At 64.3% G+C, this 21,140-nt stretch overlaps 2 protein-coding genes across 2 annotated transcripts; one reads left to right on the top strand and one right to left on the bottom strand.

The window, feature by feature from the left end:
• Nucleotides 1–174: 174 nt before the first annotated feature.
• PIP4P1 (phosphatidylinositol-4,5-bisphosphate 4-phosphatase 1) lies at nt 175–8,821 on the top strand. Its single transcript, XM_064503329.1, has 7 exons — nt 175–337; nt 1,430–1,608; nt 2,059–2,165; nt 4,725–4,830; nt 5,497–5,549; nt 6,042–6,132; nt 6,792–8,821. Exons 1-7 carry the CDS (start codon nt 241–243, stop codon nt 6,933–6,935), a joined length of 777 nt encoding a protein of 258 aa, XP_064359399.1. The 5' UTR covers nt 175–240; the 3' UTR covers nt 6,936–8,821.
• A 522-nt stretch (nt 8,822–9,343) lies between these two features.
• On the bottom strand, nt 9,344–20,908 carry APEX1 (apurinic/apyrimidinic endodeoxyribonuclease 1). The gene is made up of 5 exons (XM_064503328.1): nt 20,634–20,908; nt 20,156–20,345; nt 18,540–18,703; nt 17,604–17,796; nt 9,344–13,270 (listed from the first exon to the last, which is right to left on the bottom strand). Exons 2-5 carry the CDS (start codon nt 20,220–20,222, stop codon nt 12,756–12,758), a joined length of 939 nt encoding a protein of 312 aa, XP_064359398.1. The 5' UTR covers nt 20,223–20,345; nt 20,634–20,908; the 3' UTR covers nt 9,344–12,755.
• Between the last annotated feature and the right edge of the window lie 232 nt (nt 20,909–21,140).

Genomic DNA, 21,140 nt, shown 5'->3' with positions numbered 1-21,140 from the left:
GCGGCCCCACGTGGGGCGCCGGGCCAATCAGCGCGGCGCGGGCGTTGTCAGGCGAGCGCGGCCGCGGTGGGGTGGGGTGGGGGGGGGAGGGAGAGGCGGTCGCTCGGCAACGCGGCGTCACGTGGTGCCGGCGGCGGGAGGGCGGCGCCCACGGCGGCGCGGCGCGGCGTGACGCGGCGGCCGCGCGTGAGGCGAGGGGAGGGGAGGGGGCGGGGCTACGGCGGCCGGCGAGGGGCGGCCATGGCGGACGGCGAGCGCTCCCCGCTGCTGCCGGCCGAGCCCGAGCCCGGCGCGGCGGCGGCGGCGGCGGCGGCGGCGGCGCCCGCGACCCCCCCCGGTGAGCGGGGGGCGGGGCCTGGGGCGGGGGGGCGGGGCCTGCGAGGGGGGGCGGGGCCTGCGGCCTGCGCGGGAAAGGGGGGGGCAGCGCGCGGGGGGGGCGGGGCTTAAGGGCCTGTCAGGAGAGAGGGGGCGGGGCTTGTGGGCCCGGTGGGCGGGGCCAGGAGGCCGCAAGGGGGCGGGGCGTGCAGTGGGGGCACCACAATGGGCGGGGCTAAACAGGGGGCGGGGCTTGGAGAAGGGGCGGGGCCCAAAGGCAGCAGTGGGGGTCGAGTGGGGGGGCACCGCAATGGGAGGGGCTAAAGAGGGGGGCGGGGCTTAAGCCAGGGGGCGGGGCCAGAGCCTCAGGGTCCCCCCTGGTGTGGGAGAGGGTGAAGAGGGGGCGGGGCTTCGCCGAGGGGGCGGGGCTTGTAGCCAGGGGGCGGGGCCAGAGCCTCGGGGTCCCCCAGGGTGGGTGGGGCTAAAGAGGGGGCGTGGCATAACAAGGGGCGGGGCTTAGCAAGGGGCGGGGCCAGGCCAGTAGGCCCCTCTGAAGGGGGTGGGGCTAAAGAGGGGGCGGGGCTTCAGGCCAGGGGGCGTGGCCAGAGCCTCAGGGTCCCCCAGGGTAGGTGGGGCTAAAGAGGGGGAGGGGCTTGGCCAAGGGGCGGGGCTTAAGCCAGGGGGCGTGGCCAGAGCCTCGGGGTCCCCCTGGAGTGGGAGGAGGTAAAGAGGGGGTGGGGCTTAGCCAAGGGGTGGGGCTTAGCAAGGGGGCGGGGCCACGCTATTGTGACCCTCTAGAGGGGGTGGAGCTAAAGATGGGGCGGGGCTTCAAGCCAGGGGGCGGGGCCAGAGCCTCAGGGTCCCCCTGGAGTGGGAGGGGGTAAAGAGGGGGTGGGGCTTAACCAAGGGGCGGGGCTTAGCAAGGGGGCGGGGCCAGGCCATTAGGACTCTCTGCAGTGGGTGGGGCTAAGGAAGGGGCGGGGCTTTGGACAGGGGGCGGGGCCAGGTGCAGCGAGGCCCCCTTTAGGGGGCGGGGCTAAAGCAGGGGTGGCCCCAAAGGGGGCGGGGCTTAGCCAAGGGGGGGGCGGGGCTTGACGGCGGCTCTCCCCGGCAGGCGCGGGGTCGCCGGGGGCGGGGCCCGGAGCGGAGGCCCCGCCCCCTTACTCGCCATTGGGCAGCCCCGAGGGGGGGGCGGGGCCGGCGGTGACCTGCCGCGTCTGCCAGAGCCGCATCAGCGTCGAGGGCAAAAGCCACCAGCACGTGGTGAAGTGTCACGTGTGCAACGAGGCCACCGTGAGTGCGGGGGCCCAGGCGTCCGGGAGGGGCCCAGGCGTCCGGGAAGGGGGCCCAGGCGTCCGGGAGAGGGGCCCAGGCGTCCGGGAGAGGGGCCCAGGCGTCCGGGAAAGGGCCCAGGCGTCCGGGAAAGGGGCCCAGGCGTCCGGGAGGGGCCCAGGCGTCCAGGAAAGGGGCCCAGGTGTCCGGGAAGGGGCCCAGGCATCTGGGAAAGGGGCCCAGGCGTCCGGGGAGGGGCCCAGGCGTCCGGGAAAAGGGCCCAGGCGTCCGGGAAAGGGGCCCAGGCATCCAGGAAAGGGGCCCAGGCGTCCGGGAAAAGGGCCCAGGCGTCCGGGAAAGGGGCCCAGGCATCCGGGAAAGGGGCCCAGGCATCCGGGGCGCTCCGGGGGGGGTCGGGGCGGGGCGGGCCCAGGCGTCCGGGACGAGGGGCCCAGGCGTCCGGCCCCGCAGCCCATCCGCACGGCGCCCGGCGGCAAGAAGTACGTGCGCTGCCCCTGCAACTGCCTGCTGGTCTGCAAGGCCTCATCGCAGCGCATCGCCTGCCCCCGGCCCTACTGGTCTGACTGGGGGCACTGGGAGGCACTGGGAGGGGGCTGGGAGGGGATATGGGGGCACTGGGAGGCACTGGGAGGGGATTGGGGGGACTGGGGGGCACTGGGAGGGGGCTGGGAGGGGGTATGGGGGACTGGGAGGTGTTTGGAGGGCACTGGGAGGGACTGGGAGGGGGCTGGGAGGGGGTATGGGGGCACTGGGAGGTGTTTGGAGGGCACTGGGAGGGACTGGGAGGGGGCTGGGAGGGGGTATGGGGGACTGGGAGGTGTTTGGAGGGCACTGGGAGGCACTGGGAGGGGATTGGGGGGACTGGGAGGCACTGGGAGGGGGCTGGGAGGGGGTATGGGGGACTGGGAGGTATTTGAAGGGCACTGGGAGGCACTGGGAGGGGGCTGGGAGGGGGTGTGGGGGCACTGGGAGGCACTGGGAGGAGACTGGGGGGACTGGGTGGGCACTGGGAGGGGGCTGGGAGGGGTTATGGGGGCACTGGGAGGCACTGGGAGGGGATTGGGGGGACTGGGGGGGCACTGGGAGGGGGCTGGGAGGGGGTATGGGGGACTGGGAGGGGTTTGGGGGGCACTGGGAGGCACTGGGAGGGGATTGGGGGCACTGGGAGGCACTGGGAGGGGACTGGGGGGACTGGGGGGGCACTGGGAGGGGGCTGGGAGGGGGTATGGGGCACTGGGAGGCACTGGGAGGGGACTGGGGGGACTGGGGGGGCACTGGGAGAGGATACAAGGGTACTGGGGGGGACTGGGAGGCACTGGGAGGAGATTCAGGGGACTGAGAAGGTGCTGGGAGGGGACTGGGAGGCACTGGGAGGGGGTATGGGGGACTGGGAGGTGTTTGGAGGGCACTGGGAGGGGACTGGGAGGGCGTATGGGGGACTGGGAAGTGTTTGGAGAGCACTGGGAGGCACTGGGAGGGGACTGGGAGGGGATTTGGGCGACTGGGAGGCACTGGGAGGGGATTGGGAGTCACTAAGAGGCACTGGAAGCGGACTGTGAGACACTGGGAGGGGGCTGGGAGGCACTGGGGGGACTGGGAGGGGACTGGGGGGTACTGGGAGGGGACTGGCAAGCACTGAGAAGAGATTTCTGGGCACTGGGAGGGACTGGGAGAGGGCTGGGAAGGGATATGGGGGATTGGGAGGGGCTTGGGAGGCACTGGGAGGGCACTGGGAAGCACTGGGAGGGACTGGGAGAAGAAATGGGGCACTGGGAGGGGACTGGGAGGAACTGGGAAGCACTGGGAGGGGCCTGGGAGGCGATGTGGGGGACTGGGGGGCTACTGGGATGGACTGGGAGGGCATCTGGAGGCACTGGGATGGACTGGGGGGGCACTGGGATATATTGGGAGGACCCTGGGGGGCCTTAGAGAGCTTCTGGGAGCCACTGGGGTGGACTGGGAGGGCACTGGGATATACTGGGAGGGCCCTGGGGGGCCTTAGAGAGCCTCTGGGAGCCACTGGGGTGGACTGGGAGGGCACTGGGATATACTGGGAGGGCCCTGGGGGGCCTTAGAGGGCTGCTGGGAGGCACTGGGAGCCACTGGGGTGGACTGGGAGAGCACTGGGATATACTGGGAGGGCCTTGGGACGCCTTAGAGGGCTGTTGGGAGGCACTGGGAGCCACTGGGGTGGACTGGGAGGGCACTGGGATATACTGGGAGGGCCCTGGGGGGCCTTATAGCGTTGCTGGGAGGCACTGGGAACCACTGGGGTGGACTGGGAGGGCACTGGGATATACTGGGAGGGCTTTGGGGGGCCTTAGAGGGCTGCTGGGAGGCACTGGGAGCCACTGGGGTGGACTGGGAGGGCACTGGGATATACTGGGAGGGCCCTGGGGGGCCTTAGAGGGCTGCTGGGAGGCACTGGGAGCCACTGGGGTGGACTGGGAGGGCACTGGGATATACTGGGAGGGCCCTGGGGGGCCTTAGAGAGCCACTGGGAGCCACTGGGGTGGACTGGGAGGGCACTGGGATATACTGGGAGGGCCCTGGGGGGCCTTAGAGGGCTGCTGGGAGGCACTGGGAGCCACTGGGGTGGACTGGGAGGGCACTGGGATATACTGGGAGGGCCCTGGGGGGCCTTATAGCGTTGCTGGGAGGCACTGGGAGCCACTGGGGTGGACTGGGAGGGCACTGGGATATACTGGGAGGGCCCTGGGGGGCCTTAGAGGGCTGTTGGGAGGCACTGGGAGCCACTGGGGTGGACTGGGAGGGCACTGGGATATACTGGGAGGGCCCTGGGGGGCCTTAGAGAGCCACTGGGAGCCACTGGGGTGGACTGGGAGGGCACTGGGATATACTGGGAGGGCCCTGGGGGGCCTTAGAGGGCTGCTGGGAGGCACTGGGAGACACTGGGATGGACTGGGAGAGCACTGGGATATACTGGGAGAGCACTGGGGCGCACTGGGAGGGCTCTTGAGTGCTACGGGGCTTTACTGGGGTGTACTGGGGGATACTGGGAGACACTGGGAGACACTGGGAGAGCCTGGGGATGTCCAAGCTCTTGCTCCCAGCGCTCCCAGTCGAACCAGTTTAACCAGTTTGTCGTTTCCCAGTAAGCGCATCATCAACCTGGGCCCGGTGCAGGCCGGAGCCCCCAGTCCCGACCCCCAACCGGGGGGACGACGGGTGGCGTGTGGCCACTGCGGGAGCCCCTTCCTGGTGAGCCGGACGCCTGGGCCCCTCTCCCGGACGCCTGGGCCCCTCTCCCAGACACCTGGGCCCCTTCCCTGGACACCTGGGCCCTTTCCCGGACGCCTGGGCCCTTTTCCCGGACACCTGGGCCCTTTCTGGGACGCCTGGGCCCCTCCCGGACGCCTGGGCTCCTTCCCCGGACACCTGGGCCCCTCCCGGACGCCTGGGCCCCTCTCCCGGACGCCTGGGCCCCCCGGACGCCTGGGCCCCTTCCTCGGACGCCTGGGCCCCTTCCCCGGACGCCTGGGCCCCTCTCCCGGACGCCTGGGCCCCTTTCCCGGACGCCTGGGTCCCTTTCTGGGACACCTGGGCCCTTTTCCCAGACGCCTGGGCCCTTTTCCCGGACGCCTGGGCCCCTCTCCCGGACGCCTGGGCCCCTTTCCCGGACGCCTGGGTCCCTTTCTGGGACACCTGGGCCCTTCTCCCGGACGCCTGGGCCCTTTTCCCGGACGCCTGGGCCCTTTCCCGGACGCCTGGGCCCCTTGGGTGGGTTTTTGGGGGCCCCTCCCGGACGCCTGGGCCCCTCCCGGACGCCTGGGCCCCTGCGGGTGGCTGTTCTGTGTGGGGGGCGGTAGCAGCACCCGGACGCCTGGGTCCCTGACGCCCCTCTTTCCCTTCCCCCCCCCCCCGCAGTGGACGGAGTTCTCGGAACGGACCTTGGCCCGGTGCCCGCACTGCCGCAAAGTGTGAGTGTCCCGGACGCCTGGGCCCCTTTCCCGGACGCCTGGGCCCTTTTCCCGGACGCCTGGGCCCCTTTTCCCGGACGCCTGGGCCCTTTTCCCGGACGCCTGGGCCCCTCCCGGACACCTGGGCCCCTTTCCCGGACGCCTGGGCCCCTCCCCGGACGCCTGGGCCCCTCTCCCGGACGCCTGGGCCCCTCTCCCGGACGCCTGGGCCCTTTTCCCGGATGCCTGGGCCCCTCCCCGGACGCCTGGGCCCCTCCCGGACACCTGGGCCCCTTTCCCGGACGCCTGGGCCCCTCCCCGGACGCCTGGGCCCTGCACCCGGACGCCTGGGCCCCTTTCCTGGACGCCTGGGTCCCCAGTGGGTGGGGGGGATGGGGAGGTTTGGGAGCGGTGCCAGCGGGGGGGGAGGGGTCCAGGCCAGGACGCCTGGGCCCCTCTCCCGGACGCCTGGGCCCTTTCCCGGACGCCTGGGCCCCGTCTCGCCCCCCCCAGGTCGGCCGTGGGGCGCCGCTACCCCCGGAGACGCTGCGTCTGCTGCTTCCTGCTGGGGCTCGTCATGGCCGCTGCCGGCGCCGGCCTGGCGGTGAGTGCGGGGAAGGGGCCCAGGCGTCCGGGAGAGGGGCCCAGGCGTCCGGGAAAGGGGCCCAGGCGTCCGGGGAGGGACCCAGGTGTCCGGGGAAGGGGCCCAGGCGTCCCAGAAAGGGGCCCAGGCGTCCAGGAGAGGGGCCCAGGCGTCCGGGAGGGGCCCAGGCGTCCGGGAAAGGGGCCCAGGCGTCCAGGAGAGGGGCCCAGGCGTCCGGGAAAGGGCCCAGGCGTCCGGGAAGGGGCCCAGGCGTCCGGGAAAGGGCCCAGGCGTCCGGGGAGGGGCCCAGGCGTCCGGGGAGGGGCCCAGGCATCCGGGAAAGGGCCCAGGCATCCGGGAAAGGGGCCCAGGCGTCCGGGAAAGGGGCCCAGGCATCCGGGAAAGGGCCCAGGCGTCCGGGAAAGGGGCCCAGGCGTCCGGGAAGGGGCCCAGGCGTCCGGGGAGGGGCCCAGGTGTCCGGGAAAAGGGGCCCAGGCATCCGGGAAGGGGCCCAGGCATCCGGGAAGGGGCCCAGGCGTCCGGGAAAAGGGACCCAGGCGTCCGGGAGAGGGGCCCAGGCGTCCGGGCGCGGGGCCCAGGCGTCCGGGAAAAGGGCCCAGGCGTCCGGGCAGAGGGGCCCAGGCGTCCGGGCGCGGGACCCAGGCGTCCCCTTGGCGCAGGTGGGCACCTGGGGGGCGGCGCGGCGCTTCGGGGGGCTCCACGCGGCCTGGGCCCTGCTGGCGGCGGCGGCCGGCGCCTGTCTGCTGCGCGCCGGCTACTGGGGCTGCGTCCGCGTGAGCCACCCGCTGCCCGGCCCCGCCTGAACACGCCTGAACACGCCTCGACACGCCCCGACACGCCTCGACGCGCCTCGACGCTTCGTCACGCCGCCACGCGCCGCCACACGCCTCGTCACGCCTCGTCACGCCTCGTCACGCCTCGCTGGCGCCAGCCCGGGGGAGCCACGCCGCCCGCGCGCGCTCCCACACGCCTCCCACACGCGTGTGCCGGGGAGGTGTGGCAGCTTGGCGCACCTAGACACGCTTCGGCACGCTCTGACACGCTATGGGCACGCTTTGGACACGCTGCGGCGCGGCGCGGCACGCTTTGAGGCGCCTCGACTCGCTTAAACACGCTTCGGCACGGCTCAACACGCTTTGGACACGCTTTGGCGCAGCTTAACATGCCTTGAGGCGCCTTGGCACGTTTCGACACGCTAAGACGCGCTTCAACGCGGCTCAACACGCTTTGAGGCGCCTCGGCACGCTGCGACACGGCCTGACACGCTTCGACATGCTTCAACACGCTTCGACGCGGCTTGACACGCTTCGACACGGCTTGAAGTGCTTTGATGCAACTCGACACGCTTCGACACGCCTCGACACGGTCAACACGTCTTGACACACCTTGAAACGCTTCAACACACATTGACGTGTTTCAGTGGGGTTCGACACGCTTTGACACGCCTTGACACGCTTCAACACGGCTTGACGCGCTTCGGTGCAGCTCGACACAGTGGGTCAACATGCCTCGACACGGCTGGACACGCTTTGAGGCGCCTTTGACACGCTTCGACGTGCCTCAACACGCTTCAACGCGGCTTGACACGCTTCGGCGCGGCTCAACACGTGTTGACGTGGCTCAACATCACGGCTCAACACGCGTCAACACGCTTCAACACGCTTTGACCTGCCTTGACGCAGCTCGAGACACCGTGAGGCGCCTCGACGCGCTTCAACACGCCTCGACACGCTTCGGCGCGCCTTGACATGCTTCGACACGCCTTGACACGCTTTGGCATGGCTGGACACGCCTTGAGGCGCCTCGACACGCTTCGGCGCGGCTCGACACGTGGCGACATGGCTCGACATGGCGGCCGAACACGCCTCGACACGCTTCAACCCGCCTCAACACGCCTCGGGGTGGCTCAACACGCCTTGAGGCGCCTCGACACGCTTCAACACGCCTCGACACGCTTCGACAGGCTTTGACACGCTTTGACATGGCTCAACACGCTTCGACACGCGTTAACACGCTTGGACACGGCTCCGCTCGCCCCCCCCCACGCGTGTGGGCGGGGTTTGGCAGCATTCGAGGCGTCTCGACACGCTCCAACACGCTTCGACACGCTTCGACACGCAGCGCAGCGCGGCGGCCATCTTGCATGGCGAAGCTCCGGCGTGGCGGCCATCTTGCGACGGCGGCTTCCCATGGGGGCGGCCATCTTGGAATGGCGGCCTCCCATGGGGGCAGCCATCTTGGAATGGCGGCCTCCCATGGGGGCAGCCATCTTGCAATGGCGGTCTCCCATGGGGGCAGCCATCTTGGAATGGCGGCCTCCATGGCGGCGGCCATCTTGGGTGGCCAGGCCGCGGCGCTGCGGCCATGTCGGACAGACGCCCTCCGCCGCGGCGGCCATCTTGGACCCGCCAACCCCCCCCCCCCGGTACGGCGCCCGGGACCCGCTTCCGCCCTCCCCCTTCCCAGCATGCACTTGGCGACGGGGAGGAGCGCGTGGCCCCCCCCTTCCAATCCCACAATGCCCTGGGGCCCGCTAGCCCCGCCCCCTCCGCGAGGCCCCGCCCCTCCTGCTGTACATAAGCCCCGCCCCCCGCGTGTACATATATTTAATGGCTCCTCCCCCTCCGGCGGGGGCAGGGCAGAGACTGTAAATAAAGGCCCGGACGCCTGGGCCCCTCGGCCTCCCGGACGCCTGGGCCCCTTTTGTTCGTATCCAGCCCCTCTCCCGGACGCCTGGGCCCTTTCCCGGACGCCTGGGCCCCTCCCCAGACGCCTGGGCCCCTCTCCCGGACGCCTGGGCCCCTTTCCCGGATACCTGGGCCCCTCCCCGGACGCCTGGGCCCCTCTGGGGACACCTGGGCCCCTTTTCCCGGACGCCTGGGCCCCTTTTCCGGACGCCTGGGCCCCTTTTCCCGGACGCCTGGGCCCCTCCCCGGACGCCTGGGCCCCTTTCCCGGACACCTGGGCCCTTTCCTGGACGCCTGGGCCCCGTTCCCGGACGCCTGGGCCCCTTTCCCGGACGCCTGGGCCCCTCCCCGGACGCCTGGGCCCCTTTCCCGGACGCCTGGGCCCTTTCCCGGACGCCTGGGCCCCTTCCCGGATGCCTGGGCCCCTCCCCGGACGCCTGGGCCCCTTCCCCGGACGCCTGGGCCCCTCCCGGACGCCTGGGCCCCTCCCCGGACGCCTGGGCCCCTGCGCAACCACACCACCATTTTTTTTTTCCGCCACCTTTTATTGCCCCCCCCCCCGCACGGGGTTGGGGGGGGCAGTGTTTTTTGGGGGGGGAGGTTAAAAAAATAGCGGGGGTCCCTGAGGGCCGGCCGGGCCGGGGGGGGAGGGGCTATAGGGGCTGGGGGAGGGGCTATAGGGGACGTCGGGAACTATATAGGTGGCGGGGGGGGCTATAGGTCTCGGGGGGGCTATAGGGGGTCACAGGGAGCCTATAGGGGTCATAGGGAGCCTATGGGGGAGCTATAGGCGTTGGATCTATAGGGGCTGGGGGGGGCTATAGGGGCTTGGGGGGGGTCTGTAGGGGCTGGGGGGGCTATAGGGGGTCACAGGGAGCCTATAGGGGTTATAGGGAGCCTATAGGGGAGCTATGGGCGTAGGGACTATAGGGGCTGGGGGGGTCTATAGGGGCTGGGGGGACTATAGGGGCTTGGGGGGTCTATAGGGGCTGGAGGGGCTATAGAGGGTCACAGGGAGCCTATAGGGGTCATAGGGAGCCTATGGGGGAGCTATGGGCGTAGGGACTATAGGGGCTTGGGGGGGTCTATAGGGGCTGGGGGGACTATAGGGGCTTGGGGGGGTCTATAGGGGCTGGGGGGGCTATAGGGGGTCACAGGGAGCCTATAGGGATCATAGGGAGCCTATGGGGGAGCTATGGGTGTTGGGTCTATAGGGGCTATAGGGGCTTGGGGGGATCTATAGGAGCCAGTGGGGGCTATAGGGGTCACGAGGAGCCTATAGGGGACTGGGGAGCTAGGGGTGTTGGATGTATAGGGGCGGGGGGGGTCTATAAGGGTCAATGGGGGCTATAGGAGTCATGGGGAGCCCATAAGGGATCGGAGGTGCTATGGGTGCTGGGTCTATAGGAGCTGAGGGGGGATCTATAGGGGCCAAGGGGGGCTACAGGGACCATGGGGAGCCTATAGGAAGTCAGGGGAGCTAGGGGTGTTGGGTCTATAGGGGCTGCAGGGTGGTCTACAGGGGCCAAAGGGGGCTGTAAGGGTCATGGGGACCCTATAGAGGATCAGGGGAGCTATGGGTCTTGGGTCTGTAGGGTCTGGGGGAGCTTGTGGGGGGGTCTATAGGGACCAAAGGGGGTATAGGCATCATGGCGAGCTATGGGTGCAGGGCCTATAGGAGCTGGGGGGGGTCTATACAGACCAAAGTGGGCTATAGGGGTCACGGGGAGCCTATAGAGGGTCAGAGGCACTACGGGTGTTGGGTCTATAGGGGCTGGGGGGGGGTCTATGGGGCCAATGGGGGCTATAGGGGTCACGGGGAGCCTATAGGGGATCGGAGGCGCTAGGGGTGTGGGGTCTATATGGCCTGGGGAGGCTATAGGGGCCATGGGGAGCTATGGGTGCTGGGTCTATAGGAGCTGGGGGGGGGTCTGTAGGGGCCAAAGAATGCTATAGGGGCCCAGGGAGCCTATAGGAGGTCGGGGGCACTACGGATGTTGGGTCTATAGGGGCTGGGGGGGCCAATGGGGCTATAGGGGGGTCACAGGGAGCCTATAGGGGTCACAGGGAGCCTATAGGGTGGTGGGTCCATATGGGCTGAGCGGGGGGCAGGGGTGCTATAGGGCCTGGGGGGGGGGGCTTATACACATCAAGGGGGGCTATAGGGGTTGCGGGTCTATAGGGGATGACGAGATCTATACAGCTCGGGGGGCTATACAGTGCCCTATATAGGGCTCTATAAATTGGGGGGGGCTATAGGGCCCTATGGGGGGGTAGAGGGGTTGCGGGGGGTCCCTATAGGTCCATAGGGGCTGGGGGGGGCCCTCTGACGAGACTTATGGGGCTGTAGGAGACCTATAGGGTCAAGCGGGGGTTGATGGGACCATCCTGACCCTAAACGGAGCACGAGAGGCCCCTATAGACTGGACTTATGGGGCTGCGGGGTGGGCGGCTATAGGGTCGGAGGTTGGTGGGACCATCGTGAGCCCCCCAAAAACATGATGGCCCCGTACAGACCAGATTTAGGGGGCTATAGGGCAGCTATAGGGCCAGGTAGAGCGTGATGGGACCATCACAACCCAACGGAGAAGACCTCAGCCCCATATAGACCAGGTTTAGGGGGCTATAGGGCAGCTATAGGGCCAAGTAGGGCATGATGGGACCACCACAACCCAACGGAGAAGACCTCAGCCCCATACAGACCACGCTTAGAGGGCTATAGGGCAGCTATAGGGCCAAGCAGAGCTTGATGGGACCATCATGACCCAACGGAGAAGACCCCAGCCCCATATAGACCAGGTTTAGGGGACTATAGGGCAGCTATAGGGCCAGGTAGAGCATGATGGGACCATCACAACCCAACATAGAAGACCTCAACCCCATATAGACCAAGCTTAGAGGGCTATAGGGCAGCTATAAGACCAAGCAGAACTTGATGAGACCATCACGACCCAACGGAGAAGACCCCAGCCCCATATAGACCAGGTTTAGGGGGCTATAGGGCAGCTATAGGGCCAGGTAGAGCGTGATGGGACCATCACAACCCAACGGAGAAGACCTCAGCCCCATATAGACCAGGTTTAGGGGGCTATAGGGCAGCTATAGGGCCAAGCAGAGCGTGATGGGACCATCATGACCCAACGGAGAAGACCCCAGCCCCATATAGACCAGGTTTAGGGGGCTATAGGGCAGCTATAGGGCCAAGCAGAGCATGATAGGACCATCACGACCCCAGAAGGACCACGATGGCCCCATACAGACCACGCTTAGGGGGCTATAGGGCAGCTATAGGGCCAGGTAGAGCGTGATGGGACCATCACAACCCAACATGGAAGACCTCAGCCCCATATAGACCAAGCTTAGGGGGCTATAGGGCAGCTACAGGGCCAGGTAGAGCATGATGGGACCATCACAACCCAACGGAGAAGACCTCAGCCCCATATAGACCAAGCTTAGGGGGCTATAGGGCAGCTATAGGGCCAGGTAGAGCGTGATGGGACCATCACAACCCAACATGGAAGACCTCAGCCCCATATAGACCAGGTTTAGGGGGCTATAGGGCAGCTATAGGGCCAGGTAGAGCGTGATGGGACCATCACAACCCAACGGAGAAGACCCCAGCCCCATATAGACCAGGTTTAGGGGGCTATAGGGCAGCTATAGGGCCAGGTAGAGCATGATAGGACCATCACGACCCCAGAAGGACCACGATGGCCCCATACAGACCACGCTTAGAGGGCTATAGGGCAGCTATAGGGCCAAGCAGAGCTTGATGGGACCATCATGACCCAACGGAGAAGACCCCAGCCCCATACAGACCAGGCTTAGGGGGCTATAGGGCAGCTATAGGGCCAGGTAGAGTGTGATGGGACCATCACAACCCAACATGGAAGACCCCAGCCCCATATAAACCAGGCTTAGAGGGCTATAGGGCAGCTATAGGGCCAGGTAGAGCGTGATGGGGCAGTGGTCGCTGCCCATGACCTTGGAGCGGATCTTGCTGTCGCAAAGGGCCCCTTGGAGCCGCCGGGAGAGGACGAAGTAGTCGAGGCGCCAGCCCACGTTGCGGGCCCGGGCGCCCCCCAAGTAGGTCCAGAAGGTGTAGGCGTGGGGCACGGCGGGGTAAAGGTGGCGGAAGGAGTCGATGAAGCCGGCGTCCAGGAGGGCGGTGAAGGCCCCGCGCTCCTCGTCGGTGAAGCCGGGCGCCCGGCGGTTGGCGCGGGGGTGGCGGAGGTCGAGGGGGCCGTGGGCCACGTTGAGGTCGCCGGCGAGGGCCACGGGCTTGCGGGCGTCGAGGCGGGCGAGGAAGGCGCGGAAGGCGGCGTCCCAGCGGGTACGGCGGCCCAGGCGGGCCAAGCCGCGGCCGGCGTTGGGGACGTAGGCGGCCACCACGAAGAGGGCGGGGAACTCGGCGGTGAGGACGCGGCCCTCGCGGTCGTGCTCCTCGTCGCCTGCGGTTTTGTGGGGGGAAACGGGGGGGAAACGGTGAAAAACGGGGGGGAAACGGGGGGAAATGGTGATGGGGGGGACGGGAAGGGAGGGGTGGATGGAGGAGGAGATGGATGGATGGAGCAGGAGATGGAGGAGGAGATGGATGGAACGGGAGAAGATGGATGGAACGGGAGAAGACGGATGGAACAGGAGGAGATGGATGGATGGAAGAGGACAAGATGGATGGATGGAGAAGGACATGGATGGATGGAGGAGAACAAGATGGATGGATGGAGAAGGAGATGGATGGATGGAGCAGGAGATGGAGGAGAAGATGGAACGGGAGGAGATGGATGGATGGAGCAGCAGAAGATGGATGGATGGAGGAGAACAAGATGGATGGATGGAGGAGGAGATGGATGGATGGAGCAGGAGGAGATGGACGGATGGAGCAGGAGATGGATGGATGGAGCAGCAGAAGATGGATGGATGGAGGAGGACAAGATGGATAGATGGAGCAGGAGATGGATGGATGGAGGAGGAGATGGATGGATGGAGCAGGAGATGGATGGATGGAGGAGGAGATGGATGGATGGATGGAGGAGGAGATGGATGGATGGAGCAGAACAAGATGGATGGAGTGGGACAAGATGGATGGATGCAGCAGGACAAGATGGATGGATGGAGCAGGACAAAATGGATGGAACAGGAGGAGATGGATGAAACGGGAGAAGATGGATAGAAAAACAGAAGATGGATGAAATGGGAGAAGATGGACGAAACAGGAAAAGATGGACGAAACAGGAGAAGATGGATGGATGGAGCAGGAGAAGATGGAGGGAACCAGGAGGAGGAGATGGATGGAGCGGGAGGAGATGGATGGAGCAGGAGGAGAAGATGGAACAGAAGAAGATGGATGGAATGGAGAAAGATGGAGCAAATGGGAGCAAAAAATAGATGGAATAAGACAAGATGGATGGAACAGGAGATGGATGGAACAGGAGATGGATGAAAGAGGAGCAGATGGACGGAACGGGGGCAGAAGAGGGACAAAATGAGTATTTCAGGGCAGCACGAGCCCAGTTTGGGACAGAAAAGAGCATTTTAGGGTAGGAAATGAGTATTTTTGAGTAACAAATGAGTTCTTCAGGGTACTACGAGGCCAGTTTGGGGCAAAAAAGAGTATTTCAGGGTGGCAAATGGGTATTTTGGGGCAACAAGGGAGTGTTTTGGGGCAGCAAGAGGCCAGCTTGGGGTAGAAAAGAGCATTTTAGAGTAGAATATTAATATTTTGGAGTAACAAACGAGTATTTTGGGGTACTATCACGCCATTTTGGGACAGAAAAGAGCATTTTTGAGCGGGAAAAGAGTACTTTGGAGTAACAAATGAGTATTTTGGAGTAACAAATAAGTATTTTGGGGTACCACAATGCTATTTTGGGATAGAAAAGAGCGTTTTCGAGTGGGAAGAGTATTTTGGAGTAACAAAAGAGTACTTTGGGGTAACAAATGAGTACTTTGGAGTAACAAATGAGTATTTTGGGGTACCACAACGCCGTTTTGGGATAGAAAAGAGCGTTTTCGAGCGAGAAAAGAGTATTTTGGAGTAACAAAAGAGTACTTTGGGGTAGCAGGAGCCCAGTCTGGGGTAAAAAAGAGCATTTTTGAGTAACAAATGCGTATTTTGGGATAACAAATGCGTATTTTGGGGTACTATGACACCATTTGGGAATAAAATAGAGCATTTTCAAGCGGGAAAAGAGTATTTTGGAGTAACAAATGAGTATTTTGGAGTAACAAATGAGAGTTTTGTGGTACAACAACGCCATTTTGGGATAGAAAAGAGCATTTTCGAGCGGGAAGAGAGTATTTTGGAGTAACAAATGAGTATTTTGGAGTAGCAAATATTTTGGGGTACTATGATGCCATTTTGGGATAGAAAAGAGCATTTTCAAGTGGGAAAGAGTATTTTGGAGTAACAAATGAGTATTCCGGAGTAACAAATGAGAGTTTTGTGGTATGACGATGCCATTTTGGGATAGAAAAGAGCATTTTTGAGCGGGAAAGAGTATTTTGTAGTAACAAATGAGTATTTCAGAGTAACAAAAGAGGTTTTTGGGGTACGACGATGCCATTTTGGGACAAAAAAGAGCATTTTCGACCAGGAAAAGAATATTTTGGAGTAACAAAGGAGTATTTTGGGGTACGATGACACCATTTTGGGGTAGAAAAGAGTCTTTTGGAGTAGGAAATAAGAATTTTGCAGTAACAAAAGAGTATTTTAGGGTAGGACGACACCATTTTGGGATAGAAAAGAGCATTTTTCAGTGGGAAAAGAATATTTTGGAGCAACAATAGAGTATTTTGGAGTAACAACAGTATTTTAGGGTGCAACAACGCCATTTTAGAATAGAAAAGAGCATTTTCGAGCGGGAAAAGAGTATTTTGGGGCAGCACGACGCCGGTTTGGGGCAGAAAGGAGCACTTTGGGGGCCGGGGGGGGACTCACCGATGCCGTAGGTGACGCTGAGGGGCTCGTGGCGGGCCAGCAGCCCCATGCCATTTTGGGACAGAAAAGAGCATTTTCAAGTGGGAAGAGTATTTTGCAGCAACAAATGAGTATTTTGGGGTAGTACGACACCATTTTGGGATAGAAAAGAGCGTTTTTGAGTAGGAAGAGTATTTTAGAGTAACAAATGAGCATTTTGGGGTAGCACAAGCCCAGTTTAGGGTAGAAAAGAGCCTTTTTGGGTAGAAAATGAGTATTTTGGAGTAACAAATGAGAGTTTCGGGGTACAACGACGCCATTTTGGGATAGAAAAGAGCGTTTTCGAGCGGGAAAAAGTATTTTGGAGTAACAAAAGAGTATTTTGGGGTACGATGACACCATTTTGCGATAGAAAAGAGCGTTTTCGAGCGGGAAAACAGTATTTTGGAGCAACAAATGAGTATTTTGGAGTAACAAGAGTATTTTGGGGTACAGCGACGCCATTTTAGGACAGAAAAGAGTGTTTTCGAGCGGGATAAGAGTATTTTGGAGTAACAAACGAGTATTTTGGAGTAAGAAAAAAGAGTTTTTGGGGTATGATGGCGCCATTTTGGGACAGAAAAAAACTTTTTCGAGCGGGAAAAGAGTATTTTGGAGTAACAAAAGAGTATTTTGGGGTACGACGACACCATTTTGGGGTAGAAAACAGCCTTTTTGAGTAGGAAATGAGTATTTTGGAGTAACAAAAGTATTTTAGGGTACAACGACGCCATTTTGGGATAGAAAAGAGCGTTTTCGAGCGGGAAAAAAGTATTCTGGAGTAACAAAAGAGTATTTTGGGGTACGATGCCACCATTTTGGGATAGAAATGATCATTTTCGAGCGGGAAAAGAGTATTTTGGAGTAACAAAAGAGTGTTTTGGGGTACAACGATGCCATTTTGGGATAGAAAAGAGCGTTTTCGAGCGGGAAAAGAGTATTTTGGAGTAACAAAGGAGTATTTTGGGGCAGCACGACGCCGGTTTGGGGCAGAAAGGAGCACTTTGGGGGCCGGGGGGGGACTCACCGATGCCGTAGGTGACGCTGAGGGGCTCGTGGCGGGCCAGCAGCCCCATGCCATTTTGGGACAGAAAAGAGCATTTTCAAGTGGGAAGAGTATTTTGCAGCAACAAATGAGTATTTTGGGGTAGTACGACACCATTTTGGGATAGAAAAGAGCGTTTTTGAGTAGGAAGAGTATTTTAGAGTAACAAATGAGCATTTTGGGGTAGCACAAGCCCAGTTTAGGGTACAAAAGAGCCTTTTTGGGTAGAAAATGAGTATTTTGGAGTAACAAATGAGAGTTTCGGGGTACTACGACGCCATTTTGGGACAGAAAAGAACGTTTTCGAACGGGGAAAGAGTATTTTGGAGCAACAAATGAGTATTTTGGAGTAACAAGAGTATTTTGGGGTACAGCGACGCCATTTTAGAACAGAAAAGAGCGTTTTCGAGCGGGATAAGAGTATTTTGGAGTAACAAAAGAGTATTTTGGAGTAACAAAAAAGAGTTTTTGGGGTATGATGCCGCCATTTTGGGACAGAAAAGAACGTTTTCGAGCAGGAAACGAGCATTTTGGAGTAACAAAAGAGTATTTTGGGGTACGACGACACCATTTTGGGGTAGAAAAAAGCCTTTTTGAGTAGAAAATGAGTATTTTGGAGTAACAAAAGAGTGTTTTGGGGTACAACGATGCCATTTTGGGATAGAAAAGAGCGTTTTTGAGCAGAAAAAGAGTATTTTGGAGTAACAAAAGAGTATTTTGGGGCAGCACGACGCCGGTTTGGGGCAGAAAGGAGCATTTTGGGGGCCGGGGGGGGACTCACCGATGCCGTAGGTGACGCTGAGGGGCTCGTGGCGGGCCAGCAGCCCCACGCCGCTGTAGCCGGCCTTGCCCTCGGCGCTGGCCCAGAACTGGTGGGGGAGGCCGGGCAGGGCCCGCACCTCCGGGGGCACCGCCCCCCCCGCGCACTTGGTCTCCTGCAGGCACAGCACGTCCGGGGCCTCCTCCTGCACCCACTGCCGGGGGGGGGACACGGGGGGGGGGTGGCAGGACGCCTGGGACCCTTCCAGGACGCCTGGGCCCCTCCCCGGACGCCTGGGCCCCTCTCCCGGACGCCTGGGCCCTTCCCCGGACACCTGGGCTCCTCTCCCGGACGCCTGGGCCCGTCCCCGGACACCCGGGCCCCTTTCCCGGATGCCTGGGCCCTTTCCTGGACGCCTGGGCCCCTCCCGGACACCTGGGCCCCTCACCTGGACGCCTGGGCCCCTCTCCCGGACGCCTGGGCCCCTTTCCCGGACGCCTGGGCCCCTCCTGGATGCCTGGGCCCCTCCCCGGACGCCTGGGCCCTCACCCGGACGCCTGGGCCCCTCTCCCGGACGCCTGGGCCCCTTCCCGGATGCCTGGGCCCTTTTCCCAGACTCCTGGGCCCTTCCTGGACGCCTGGGCCCTTTTCCCTGACGCCTGGACCCTCACCCGGACGCCTGGGCCCTTTACTCAGACGCCTGGGCCCCTCCCTGCCCACCTGGGCCCCTTCCTGGACACCTGGGCCCCTCCCCGGACGCCTGGGCCCCTCCCCGGACTCCTGGGCCCCTCCCGGACGCCTGGGCCCTCCCCGGACGCCTGGGCCCTTTTCCCGGACGCCTGGGCCCCTCCCTGCCCACCTGAGCCCCTCTCCTGGACACCTGGGCCCCTCCCGGACGCCTGGGCCCCTCTCCCGGACGCCTGGGCCCCTCTCCCGGACGCCTGGGCCCCTGCTCACCTGCAGGCCCTGCTTGCGCACCCAGGCGCGGAGGCCGTCGACGTTCCACGACGTCACCTTGAGGGTGAAGCGCTGCCCCCCCGGTGACGTCAGCCGGTCGGGGGGGTCCTCGTAGGGCGCCGCCTCCCCCCCGTCGCCCCGCGGGGCCTTCGGGGGGCGCCCTCCTGCGTGGGGGGGGGAGCCGGCGTCACTGGGGGGCACTGGGAGGCACTGGGAGGCACTGTGGGGGACTGGGAGGCACTGGGGAGGGTCTAGAGGGGACTTGGGGGGCACTGGGAGGCACTGGGGGGCACTGGGAGGCACTGGGGGGCACTTGGAAGGGTCTAGAGGGGATTTGGGGGGCACTGGGAGGCACTGGGGGGCACTGGGAGGCACTGGGGAGGGTCTGGGGGGGACAGGGGAGGGTCTGGGGGGGACTAGGTGGGCACTGGGGAGGGTCTAGAGGGGATATGGGGGGCACTGGGAGGCACTGGGGGGCACTGGGAGGCACTGGGGAGGGTCTAGAGGGGACTTGGGGGTGCTGGGAGGCACTGGGAGGCACTGGGGAGGGTCCAGAGAGGACTTGGGGGGCACTGGGAGGCACTGGGGGGCACTGGGAGGCACTGGGGAGACACTGGGAGGCACTGGGAGGCACTGGGGGAGGACTGGGAGGCACTGGGGGGCACTGGGAGGCACTGGGGAGGGTCTAGGGGGGCTTGCAGGGCACTGGGAGGCACTGGGGAGGGTCTAGAGGGGATTTGGGGGGCACTGGGAGGCACTGGGAGGCACTGGGAGGCACTGGGGAGACACTGGGAGGCACTGGGAGGCACTGGGGGGGGACTGGGAGGCACTGGGGGGCACTGGGAGGGACTGGGGAGGGTCTAGGGGGGGTTGCAGGGCACTGGGAGGCACTGGGGAGGGTCTAGGGGGGCTTGCAGGGCACTGGGAGGCACTGGGGAGGGTCTAGAGGGGATTTGGGGGGCACTGGGAGGCACTGGGAGGGCACTGGGGAGGGTCTAGAGAGGACTTGGGGGGCACTGGGAGGCACTGGGGGGCACTGGGAGGTACTGGAGAGGGTTTGGGGGGCACTGGAGAGAGTCTGGGGGGCACTGGGGGGCACTGGGAGGCACTGCGAAGCACTGGGGGGCACTGGGAAGGGACCGGGAGGCACTGGGGGGGGTTTGGGGGGCACTGGGGGGCACTGGGGAGGGTCTAGGGGGGAGCTGGGGGGGCCCTGGGAGGCACTGGGAGGGGACTGGGTGAACTGGGAGGGCACTAGGGGCTACTGGGAGGGGACTGGGAGATACTGGGAGGCACTGGGTGATGCTGGGACGGCCTTGGGAGATACTGGGAAGTACTGGACAACACTGGGACATACTGGGACGGCACTGGAGGCCCACTGGGACATATTGGGGGGGCTACTGGGAGCCACTGGGACATACTGGGAGGCACTGGGAGGGCACTGGGGGGCCTGGGGAGGACAGTGGGAGGGAGCCCCAACCCATATTGGTCTATACTGGTCTATACTGGTTTATACTGGTCTATACTGGTCTATACTGGTCTAAACTGCTCTATACTGGTCTATACTGGTTTATACTGGTCCATACTGGTTTATACTGGTCCAAACTGGTCCGTACCGGTCTCAGCGGCCGCTTCCTTCCCAGCGTCTCCCTCCGCCGCCTCCTTCTTGCTCCGCTTCGGCATGGCGGCTGCAGGCCACGCCCCCTCGGCGGCAGACCACGCCCCCTCGGCGGCAGATCACACCCCTCGGCGGCAGGCCACGCCCCCTCGGCGGCAGGCCACGCCCCCTCGCTCGGCGCCGCCTCCCTGGAGAGGAACCGGCCGTTGTGGGGGGGGGGGGGGGGGGGGGGGAAGAGGGGAGGCGCGAAGCCCCGCCCCTTCCGCGCGCCTCGGCCAATCAGCGCGCGCCGCGCGGGCCCGGCCAATCAGGAGCGCCCGTGAAGGCAAAGCCCGCCCCCCCCCCCACGCGCGGCGCGGCCAATCAGCGCGCGCCGTAGCTCGCCCCCCCCCCCCCCCGCGCCTCCGCCCCCCCCTCCCCCCCCCCCGGCCACCACCCCGCCGCAGCCAATCAGCGCCCGCCGCGCCGCTCCGAACCAATCAGCGCCGCCCGGTTCGCCTCGCCGCGCCGCTCCGGTGGGGGCGGGGCACGGTGGGGGGGGGGCGAAAAGCCCCTCGCAGCCAATCAGCGCCCGCCGCGCCGCTCCGGTGGGGGCGGGGCACGGGGGGGGCCCCTCGCAGCCAATCAGCGCCCGCGGGAGCGGCGGTGGGGGGGGGAGGAGCGGGGAGAAGCTCCGCTGCTGCCGCCGCCGCTGGACGCACGCGGGCGGAAGGGGCGGGGCCGGAAGCGGAAGGAGGAGGAGCGCCGGGCGGGCGGATGTAGGGAGGCGGCGCGGCGCGGGCGGAAGTAGGGAGGCGGCGCGGGCGGAAGTAGCGAAGCCGCGCAGTGCGGGCGGAAGTAGGGAGGCGGTGAGGGCGGAAGTAGGGCAGTGTCACGACCGGAAGTAGTGAGGCAGCGCAGTGTGGGCGAAAGTAGGGAGGCGGTGAGGGCGGAAGTAGGGCGGTGGCACGACCGGAAGTAGTGAGGCAGCGCAGCGCGGGCGG

Source organism: Dromaius novaehollandiae, chromosome 36, assembly GCF_036370855.1.
Source record: "Dromaius novaehollandiae isolate bDroNov1 chromosome 36, bDroNov1.hap1, whole genome shotgun sequence".
NCBI lineage: Eukaryota > Metazoa > Chordata > Aves > Casuariiformes > Dromaiidae > Dromaius > Dromaius novaehollandiae.
The sequence above is the reverse complement of the archived record's forward strand: the minus strand, read 5'-3'. Positions and strand labels throughout refer to the sequence as shown.

Bases quoted from the DNA above. Each gene is read 5' to 3' on its own strand.
- PIP4P1 (XM_064503329.1), top strand. From the start codon at position 241: ATGGCGGACGGCGAGCGCTCCCCGCTGCTGCCGGCCGAGCCCGAGCCC. The intron at 1,609-2,058 runs GTGAGTGCGGGG...CCGGCCCCGCAG, and splicing joins ACGTGTGCAACGAGGCCACC to CCCATCCGCACGGCGCCCGG. The intron at 4,831-5,496 runs GTGAGCCGGACG...CCCCCCCCGCAG, and splicing joins ACTGCGGGAGCCCCTTCCTG to TGGACGGAGTTCTCGGAACG.
- APEX1 (XM_064503328.1), bottom strand. From the start codon at position 20,222: ATGCCGAAGCGGAGCAAGAAGGAGGCGGCGGAGGGAGACGCTGGGAAG. The intron at 17,797-18,539 runs GTGAGCAGGGGC...CCCCCCCGGCAG, and splicing joins TGCGCAAGCAGGGCCTGCAG to TGGGTGCAGGAGGAGGCCCC. The intron at 13,271-17,603 runs GTGAGTCCCCCC...ACAAAACCGCAG, and splicing joins CAGCGTCACCTACGGCATCG to GCGACGAGGAGCACGACCGC.